Source organism: Coenobita brevimanus, chromosome 51 (genome assembly GCF_032717465.1).
Source record: "Coenobita brevimanus isolate Jiangsu-jjx chromosome 51, ASM3271746v2, whole genome shotgun sequence".
Taxonomy (NCBI): domain Eukaryota; kingdom Metazoa; phylum Arthropoda; class Malacostraca; order Decapoda; family Coenobitidae; genus Coenobita; species Coenobita brevimanus.
The window spans coordinates 41,219,110-41,230,135 of record NC_137004.1 but is presented as its reverse complement, the minus strand read 5'-3'; the positions used below and the strand labels follow the sequence as shown (position 1 = coordinate 41,230,135).

General features: G+C 38.1%; 1 protein-coding gene across 1 annotated transcript; it reads left to right on the top strand.

The window, feature by feature from the left end:
* The first annotated feature begins 232 nt into the window (after nucleotides 1-232).
* Nucleotides 233-10,074, top strand: LOC145400126 (mitochondrial-processing peptidase subunit alpha). The gene is made up of 12 exons (XM_080272636.1): nucleotides 233-283; nucleotides 935-1,155; nucleotides 1,942-2,021; nucleotides 3,168-3,247; nucleotides 4,192-4,294; nucleotides 4,763-4,855; nucleotides 5,289-5,461; nucleotides 5,709-5,817; nucleotides 6,126-6,337; nucleotides 6,766-6,931; nucleotides 8,091-8,223; nucleotides 9,231-10,074. The coding sequence occupies exons 1-12, from the start codon at nucleotides 249-251 to the stop codon at nucleotides 9,404-9,406; spliced, it is 1,581 nt and encodes a 526-aa protein (XP_080128762.1). The 5' UTR covers nucleotides 233-248; the 3' UTR covers nucleotides 9,407-10,074.
* Nucleotides 10,075-11,026: the final 952 nt, after the last annotated feature.

The window sequence follows — 11,026 nt, the reverse complement described above, 5'->3', positions numbered from 1 at the left end:
CAAATTAAAATACAATCTACATACTCGAGTTGAAGGTTACAGCACTTTGGGTTAGCGATGAATAAAACCGAAAGTAATTGAATACGATACTTCAAACCACTAACAACCATATGTTGATGCTCTTACTTTAGAATCAAGAGGTTCGGAACGTATAATCCACGTGTTATTCCAGCGTCTATAGAAGCGTCTGCTTGTGTTATTGTCGACTGCCCGATTGCTAGTGCCGCTGCCAGTGTGGAGAGAGGAATATGTTCTCTTGTAGTGTGAGACGTGCTCTGCCTAAGTAATTATGCCTTTCTTGTTTTCTCTATCTACGTACTATATAATTTAACAGTGCGTTTTGTCATCAGAGATTCATATTAAGGGCTTTGCTGGCACAGTACAAAGTTATTCAGCTTCTGTTTTCAAGATTTGTTCTGGTGTGTATTATATAAAACATGTAATTATTCTGAGGTTACAGACGAATACTTGTTCACCTCAGACATAAGCAAAGCCGTCGAGTTGTTTTATTGCTAAAAAAGAAGTTTGAGCCTTGAAGAAAAGCTCTCAGTGTCATCAGTTCTGAATGACAGTATGGTATTCAGTAACAATTTTAGAAATAATGATAGATCACTTTGTGGTGTTTGCAAAGATCAGTATACAGTTATTGTGACTCAAAAAAATTAAATTAACATGTGGCCATGTTGGTAGTTCCTGTTTGGTCAGTGCTATCATGTGGCCATGTTGGTAGTTCCTGGTTAGTCAGTGCTATCATGTGGCCATGTTGGTAGTTACCAGTTGGTCAGTGCTAGCATTATGCTTTTCAAAAATTGCCTGATAAGTTTTTTGAAGTGATTACATCATATTTACATCACATAATCAGAGTAAGTGCACCATTATCACTATGATAGAGTACATTACAGTATTCTACGAAGGTAATAAATTATGATTTCAGATGCACCACATCCATTGTGCGGCTTTGTTCGGGTGGAGAGGCTGGAGTGAAGGCTGGCACTCCCATCACCAAAATACCATTAAGTGAACCTGTGTCATGGCTGGCTCAGCCATTGTATTCATCAGCCTCAGAATCTTGCTATGAAACCAAGGTTACCACACTTGAAAATGGACTACGTGTGGCTTCGGAACCCAAATTTGGCAACTTTTGTACTGTTGGAGGTGAGTCCTTTATGGTATGGTTACAGTGTATGTGTGTTTAATGGCTGTGATGATGAATTTTTTGTGTAAAACTCATACAATGTAATTTATGACTTACAGTCATAATGGCTGAAGCTGGGAATACTGTACTGTACTGTACTCATTGTTAATTCCATGGAGGAAAAACACAAAATGCAGAAAAAGCTTCTCTCTCAGCCTTTGATGGTTTCTCTAGAAGCTGATACAGCCCATGATATTAAAGCAATTCCATACTGGTAATTTGAACGTTAAAATATTCTGAACTATACTATCAAGACCATCATCCTCTCACTTGATGCAATACTGCCAACTTCTTTTTCTTTCATCACCATTGTCATTCATTTTGTGTGTCTGCCCTCCTCTCTTCCTATTTCTCCCATCTTTCCTATCACTTTTTGTCACTCTTCTTTTTTTTGAGGTGGCTTTACATTGAGTGACAAGCCTAATGGTTTCCCATAAGCCAGGAAACAGTTTACAGTGCTGGGTGGTAACCATATTTATAACCAAGCCGTACATGATCCCTACGTTTCAACGAGTGGGTTGGCAGAATAATAGTGCCCCTCCTTGTAAAACAACAAATTCCAAGACAAACGGCCACCCTTACGGGATTATGGCATCTGGCTATAGATAGATACCTGGTAAATAGACCATCAAGAGTTTTTACTCAGCACATTTTTTTTCCATCACACTAAGCATCAATTGTCATAGCTCTAGCTGCAGATTTTTGAGATTGCAGAAATGTTGTACACTTTATATCTTTATTTTCAGTGGTTATTGACAGTGGCAGTAGGTACGAGGTGGCATATCCAAGTGGAATATCTCATTTCCTAGAGAAGCTGGCATTTGGGGTAAGTCTAACACTAACTGGCCATTTTTACATTGTCCTCGGGCACTAGGCAGCTCTCTCGATCCCACATCACTCATACTGATATACCATACCGGTACATTTCAGCTCAGTCATTCCATCTCATCCTTGGTCACTTTCTCCCATTCTCTCCTTCAGCCTCACTCACATAGTCATTCTCTTACTGTCCATGTGCTATACCTGCCTACACCCTCTTAAGGTAACTTTCCAGCACTATCAAATCGGTACCACAAGACATATCTTCCTCATTAGTCTGCCTCTACAAGAGAAGTGTGAATGTTGAGGGTTGGGTTGCCAGAGGCAGACCGAAAAAGACCTGGGACAAGGTCGTAGTGTGACCTCAGGGATAAGGAACTAAATAGGGAGGCTGCTAGTGATTGAGCAGCACAGAGAGCCGCCGTTGGGTGACCAAGGTTGACGCATGCAAGCATGTTGGAGCCTTTATAAATGAAAATGAACATTCCTATAACTCATATCCACGCTCGACTTGCATCTGTCCAGTTAAGTCCAAGCTTCATTTCCACTACAGTTAAGATTCAGTAGAATTCCTCGGTAATAATATCTTTTGTCACTTATATAAATACTATCAAATTTCTGAAATTCGTGGTTCCATAACACTGGCTGTACCATCCACATGTCATCTGTAAGGAAGCCATTCTTTCACATCTGAGTTATGAAGGTGTGCAGTCCTTTCCATCTGGTTCTGTTTGTTTTTTTATATTTCACTCATTCATTGCTATCATTTAATAACTCTCAGTCTGGACTGAAATACATTACTTTTTCACACATTCTCTCCTCAGCCCAATGCACTGTCATCTTTGCTAATTACGGTAGTTAGTTATAACAATGCAAATCCAGCATAAATGTAACCTTAAATACAAAATGCTGTACATATCTCAGTTAACTGGCAGAAAAATGATTGTTCATATCTTACTGTCAAATGCTAGTTTGTTGACAGCCCTAACTTCCATTATTCTGGACTGCTGACATTTTTAAAAACTTAGAAATAATTTATATGAATTTAATCAGCAGTATGTTGTGTTCTTTTGTTATTTTGCAGATACCTTAAGTATTTTTGTTATTCATATTCAGTGACTTACTCATTACAGACATGATACTTGTATTGCAGAGAACCGAAAATATGACTCGTGAAGATATAATGGGAACATTTGAAAAACTTGGAGGGATATGTGACTGCCAGTCTTCAAGGTACAGTATATTAAGGTGTTCATTAAGTTGAAAATATTGAATGTTGCAATTAGGTTTTCAGCATATTCCAGTGGTTTCATAACTCACCATTGATTCCCCTCCCCACCACACACAAGGTTTCCTTTTCATTGTGATAGGTGGGAGCACCCACCATCCACTCACTTGAAATTGTAAACTTCATGTGACTTTACACAGAGTGACAAGCCATATAGTTTCCTGCATTCCAGGAACCATTTACTATGTTGGGTAGCAACCATATAACCAGATGCATACACCGGATGGTCTAGAGGGTGAAGGTACTGGTACTTCAGACAAATGGGACCCGCAAGGTTTCCATCTCAGGAATGGTTTGAGTTTATTTCTGACAAAATGCCACTCAGACAAGAGAGTTTGGTCACCCTTGCCTTAAATGTCAGCAGAATGGGACCTGCAAAGTTTGCATCTGAGGACTGGTTGTGGCTTATTACTCAAATGATGTCACTCTGGCGAGGAAGGTTTGGTCACCCTTGCTGTAAATGTCGGGACTGAGTAGCCTAGCCCTGAATCCGTACATTCCTCCTAAGGCAAAAGGGGATTAGGTGATAGATAAATAGATAGAAATTTAACTCTTGTGGGTATTGGAACCAGAACACACTGAGGTGGTTTGGCCATGTGGAGAGGATGGAGGTGAGAGACTGACAAGGAGAGTGTATGTGAGTGAGATGGAGGGGGGGAGAGGGAGGGGGAGGCTGAGGATGAGATGGAGGGATGGAGTGGAGAGGTATATGAGAGAGGGGGGGTGTGAGTTGGGAGCAGGGTAGTGAAATGGTGGGGGACAGGGCGACGTGGAGGCGATGTGTTTGTAGCCACCCCGAACGGGATTGAGGTGTCTGGCAATAGATAGATAGATAGACAATTTGCATCATACTAACGTTGCTTGGACAATGAATGCCTTATATTTCCAGGGATACCTTGATATATGCAACATCTGTGGAGTCAAAAGGCATGGCTAAAGCTGTTGAAATCATGTCAGAAGTTGTCCTCAGACCTAAGCTAACTCCTGAAGAGGTGGGGCATTGTATTGTGTTCTCTGTTCATATATAATTGTATGCAGTAAAATACTGTAATTGGTAATCATTATTTTATAACTGTAACAAGAAGTCCAGTATTATTTACCACTTTTGCATTAGACACCAGTAGTTTATGGTAATACAGTACAGTAGTGTATTTGTTTATTCAGATTAATGACATGCAATCTACTTTATCAGAGTACAAAGTAGATTCTTTAAAATCATTTACATATAGGTATATTAGTCTGGTTACTACCAGATTATTTAATTCAGTTTAGAGAAGGCCTCTCGGTTTTAAAGAGTTAACCTGGTCTTTAACAATATTGCAGTCATTTTCCTATGTGCTACCATTAGGTGACCAAGGCCAACACATGCAGGCATGTTGGAGCTATTATAAATACTGTAATTTGAGTCAGTGAAATAATACATAAAACTGCAAAGTTAACTGATTATTATGTCTCCTAAGGTATTAGATGCTCAGATGGCTGTGACCTTTGACCTGGAAGACCTGCAATTACGCCCAGAAAAGGACACACTGCTGCTGGAGATGATTCATGCTGTGAGTTGATGAATCCACATCATCTTTTTATATTTGTTAAAGAATAGATACTCCAGTATTGGGGTAGTAGTTACCATGTTGATATATGTCTGCTTTGTAACAACTACATGACGTAAATTTTCTTTGCCAGAATAAACAAATGAGTTAAACGTGTCACACACTGTGTATGCATCTGAGAGATTGTTGTTGTTCTGGACACTTCAGCTGAATGCATCAAGAGTTCTTTTTTAGAGTTTTTATTGAAAGTTGGTGTTGTAAGAAAGATTTCTGGTGTCAGGTGATAGTCTGTTAGATGCACTGCCTTATTTGAAATAAGATGCATAGATAACTATCAGTTTATTGTAACATTCTTGTTCGTATTATTATTATTATTATTATTATTATTGTAAATATATATTTGCTCATTTACTTTGTTGCTTTATGCATTACTCAGGCTGCTTTCCGAGATAACACACTGGGCCTGCCCAAGATCTGCCCAACTGAGAATGTTGTGAAGATTGATCAGTCACTGCTGTTCTCCTACCTAAAGCACCACCACACCCCATCACGCATGGTCCTGGCTGGTGTGGGCATTGATCATGATGCACTGGTTGAGCAAGCACAAAAGTAGGAAGACTTTGGTGACTGGAAGTAAAACTGTTTTTATAATATTAACATCAGTATACTGTAAAGCACTTACAATATCCTATGCACATAATGCTAAACTTCTCTTTGTATGTTAGATATACTATATATTTTCCAGATTTTACTGCACCAGTTTTAATAATTAATTAATTAAATGAAACCTAATGTTAAGAGTAGTGCTACTGCTGATTCATAACATGGATGCTGAAATGACAATTTTATCACCCAGGTATTTTGTTGAGAAACCCGCCATATGGGAGATGGATCCAAAATTAGCCAATACACGGTCTCTTGCTGTGGATAACTCTGTTTCACAGTACACAGGAGGGATTGTTAAGGTGAGTTGAACAAATAATGCATGGTTGATAAACTCAGTGACAGAGGGATGGGCGTTGATTTATTGATCTCCTTTAGTAAAATTCAAATCTTTGTATTGTATTTTGTTTTTAAATAACTGATTCCTGAATATACTAATTTGTAGTTAATTGAATATTATGTACTGATACATGTCTTATGTCGTTGATAGTTCTCCCACTTTCATATTTTCGCTTTCATTGTTTTCTGGGGCCTACTTGCCTCATTTGCAAATGGGGAAAACAAGTCATTATTAATAACAGTGGTAATGTTAACTCATCTCCTTTACTAGGATGAAATGGACCTGTCAGACGTTTCCCTTGGTCCGAATCCATTGCCTGAACTGGCCCACCTGGTGATTGGGCTAGAGTCAGTTAGCCACCAGCACAATGACTTTGTAACCTGCTGTGTCCTCAACATGATGATGGGAGGAGGTGGCAGCTTTAGTGCTGGGGGCCCAGGCAAGGGAATGTACACCAGACTCTATACTAATGTTCTCAATAGGTATGATAATTTATTACTGTACAGTATTATATTTTTCTTCAGTGTTTGAGTGTCACAGTCCAAAAGTAAATGTAGATGAGAGTTCCTGTTGTGGTTCCGTGGTTCATTTGAATGAACTGCATGCTGAGTTGTACTTTTCCTGCAGTTCACAAATTCATTTGGAGGAATAAGGAGGAAGTTGAGGGGAACTGGCATACCTTTCCTCTCAAGTACCTCCATCATGCATGTACATGTAGCGGGAAATTGGTTTATGGTGATTATGGTAACGAGTTGTATCGATATCAGGAAAATAGCTCAAAGAGTTTTGATTCTTCTCATTTGTGACAGTAGGTGGCTGTCTGTACATTCTTTTAAAAGTATAAATGTGCCTGGTATGTTGTTTTCCTTTGTCATCATCGTCCTATTATTTTTTTTTTTTTCCCCTCCAGATACCACTGGATGCACAATGCAACAGCATATAACCATTCATATAATGACTGTGGCCTCTTCTGCATCCATGCCTCTGCCCACCCTTCTCATCTAGCTGAGCTCACACAGATTATCACTAGGGAATTTGCTGCCATGGTTGGATACATAAGCAAGGAGGAACTTGAGGTGAGCAGCCTTCAAGGTACCTGGTGGTGTATTGTTTAGCATGTCTGTCTCACAAACTGGAAGAACCTGAGTTTGCTTCTTGGTCTGGTCACATTCATATTGTTTGTTTCTTCCTTGTCCCAGTTCACCCATCACTTTAGTCATGGACCTGGAATGTGACATTTAATTATTGCTGGTCATATTGTAGGGAAAAATTAGGTCATAGGGGAAATGGATTTTCTACCTTATATAATGTGCCTTATGCAGGAGTCAGGCATGAATCCTAAGACATCCTTTGGGGGAAATTATGGAACACATTTTGAAATGTGTAACTGAAAGCCACACTTTACAGTAACCAGTATTATGCCCTCCAATGCTGATGATGAAGAATTTTTAGAATTATATGAAATTATGGATATGTAAAGTATTTTTGAATTAGTACAATAAATGATTTTTGATCATTCATTCATCATCTAATCTAGTGAGGAACATAAGAGCTCGGGACTAGGCAAGTTGGTCCTGACATTTAAGATGAGAGTGACCTGCCTCACTCATCCCTGAGTGGCATTATGTGAGCAGTAAACCCCAGCCATCCCTTGGATATAAACCTGTACCGGCTCAGTCCTGTTGGAGCGCCTTAATTACACATTAAACCACCAGGCATCATAATTTGGTTATATGGTTACCAGCCAGTGTAGTACGGTAAATGATTTCCTGGTGTACAGGATATCATTTGACTTGTCACTCAATGTAGAGTCATCCGTAGACAGAAGGAAGAGGAAAGAAAGACAGGCAGAAGGAAGGAAGGAAAGAAGAGAGGAAAGGGCAGTCACCCAAGAGCAGTACTACATTGAGTGTGTGGATGGTGAGCACCTCCACCTACTACTGCTTTTAAGTACCATACATAAAAATGTAATAATAAACCTCTTCTTTTATGATTCTACTGCTTGTAAAGTACATAAAAATGTAATAATAAATCTCTTCTTTATGATGACGTTAGTTATTGGATATTTTTGTAAGCTGAAAATTTCATGTCATTTATTACAAAGCCGTTAGGCAAAAACTCTTACCGCAATTTTCGTGACTTGGAAGATAATGTCCTGAAGGAGTTAGTGGCATTGTCATTGCTTTTTTTTTTTTTTTTTAATACAAAATTTGAAAAGGACTGCATGTTTTCCAGAGAGCCAAAGTTCAACTACAGTCGATGCTGTTGATGAACCTAGAAAGTCGGCCTGTGGTATTTGAGGATATTGCTCGGCAAGTGTTGGCTACTGGCACCAGACTACCACCACAGCATTTCATAGAAATGATTAGTGAGTTATTTACTTGAAGTTAATACAGGTATACTTCAGTTTAACAATGCAGTTGGTTAAGTAAAAATCCAAAGCTAGGCAGGGTATGATATATTGAGGTTGATTTAACATGTGAAGTATGGGGGTGTGTTTTTGAGCCTTGGGTTTCCACCTCCAACCAAATCCTAAACACACCCAGATGAGTCCAAAAACATGTTTCTAGCTCACCTAAACCCCCAAATAGCTTTAAAACAAGCTAAACTAAGCGTAAAAGCAGTTTATAACTCATCTAAACCCAAAAATAAAATCTGAAAATAGTCAAATATAAGTTTGGAAAAATCAAACTTTGTAAACTGTACTGTACACCAAAAGGACAATGTTCACCTCACCTATGACTAAAACACGTCAATCTAAGTCTAAAAACAGTTTATAAATCAATCTAAACACAAAATTTGTCTAAAATATCATCATAACTGGTAAAAAGAAAATCTATACCCATTGGTAAAACGGGATTTGGCCATCGTTAGGCGGGGTATGGTGTTATTTCTACACCCAGTGCTAAGCCAGGGTATCACATCTAGGGGTATCGTATCTTGGAGTAGTCTATACCTGTATAAAGCTTGATAGCAGTTACATGTTACAGCTCTTCATTATTTAAAACTCTTCACATCCCTATGCATATCATTTCACATTCTGATTCTACATTTCATTTAATCTCGTTGGTTACCCTATAATATGGGTGACAAAATAAATACAGTAATTCATACTCCCCACTGAAATGCCATATCTTTCTATTTACAGCATTTACCTTCAGTTTCCTCCTTCATCTATATCTCTCTTAGTTAATGAGGTCTGCTGCATGACCAGACTTTCTCATACCAGAGTGACAATGATAAAATTTTATCTACCTTCCCTATGCCAGCCAGATCAACTTAGAGATAGCAGTAGGACTTTAATTAGCAATCTCTATAAAATTGCTGTAAAAGAAAGTAACATAACTAGTATTTATTGTATCTAATTTAATGCAGGTAACGTTAGAGGAGAGGACATACTTCGGGCAGCAGGCAACATGTTACGCAGCAAACCCTCAGTTGCAGCCCTCGGCACTCTTGCATGCCTTCCTGGCCTATCTGACATTGAAGGTGCTCTGCTTGATAAGAATGGACTATTACCATCAAGGAGGAGATTCAATTTCTTCCGATAATGTTGCACTTTGTGGTATGTGGTCTTTATTTTGTATTTTGTTACAGTGTATTATAACAACTGCCCAAAACCCCTTCTATCAGGCGATGTTGTATTAATTTATTCTTGTTACTTCCAGATGATTGTATTCAGCTGTGAGGAGACCTCTGTTGTTAAGGGATAAATGTAAGATATGTCTAACCTCATTAATTCAGGTCTCCAAAACTGAATGAAATTGTCTGGAGGATCATGAATAAGATGAAAGTACATCATCAGAATGAAGTGTAACTCTTCCATTATCCTTTTTCTACAATTGTTTTGTCTGGAAATACTGTATGTCAGGATTTGTTGAATTTTTGTATATAGTTACCTGATCAGAATTACTGAAAGACTGTTTGTTAATAAATTTATAGATAATAGCAATCTCTGTGCATAAGTAATTTGAAGCTATCTTAAAGCTCCATTATTTCATGCTTGTTGTTTAAATTCATTACAAATATTAGAGTTGCTCCTGCAATGTCAATGGGTAATTGGTAAATTATGTATTGTAGTAGATGTTTTGTACCAGTATTTCAAAAATTAATTAATGTTTCCTGCCTGATAAAGTACAGTACTGTTAATTATAAACATGTATGGAAAGATCTCTGTAAACAGATGAACAACTGGTGTAATACAGAATTTAAGCCGAATTTTGTGCATACAGTACTGTAGTTATATACCATTACCATTTTACACAGGCATTTTGTTACAAACTTGAAATTTAAGAAAATACCCAGTCATAAAGTTTCACTGTACCTGGTCATCTGGTGGTTAAAACTCCCCAGTCAGAGTGATGGTCTTGTATAATTTTGGTTTCCAAGAGATGATGGGAGGTTTTTCAGTCATGTAATGCTATCAAGGGGAGTAGGCTAATCGTCTTCACTTAAATGTACTGAACTGCTGTAACATAATGTAGTCTCGGGGCCCCTACACTACAAAGGAGGTAATATGGAGTTTGACTGGGTGTTGGCATTGTTATTGTCACATGGACATAAATAGCAAGTCATTCAATTGTATTAGCTCTTACAATTGTTTCAGCTGTAGGGAGGTAATAATGTATCATTGAAATATAAGAGTATTAAACTTTGCTCAAAATCCTTGAGCAATTTATCTCATTGAGTCAGGGAATGATTTTTCATTGTGTTCTTGCTATCCCCTGATAACTGCATTTAGTGTAGGATAGGTTTTTTGAGCTGGAAAGGTTTGATAACACAGTAAGAAACCCCTACGTTTTTTTCTGACATTGAGTAGCTAGAACACTACTGTATGTAGTTTGTCTAGTACTTATATTATTGAACTTGAAGTCCTCTTGTAAGCATTACAGGTCAGGGATGTGTTCCAGAATATTGTATCTGTTTTTTCCCATACGTTTGGTACTGTAAGTTAGGAAACTGGCCAGTGAGGTATGTAGATAGCAGTTAAACTTTAATAGACAGTTAATCTCTAATTTATTGAAACAATATGAAAAAAGAATGTCGGAAACTGGCAACTTCTCACAAGGACTATTAATGTAAACACACAGATTTAAGATCTTGGAGAATAAGCTGTATTTTATCTGTTCATATAGGAAGTTCTTTTACTATAGTCAGTTTGTTTTCACCTG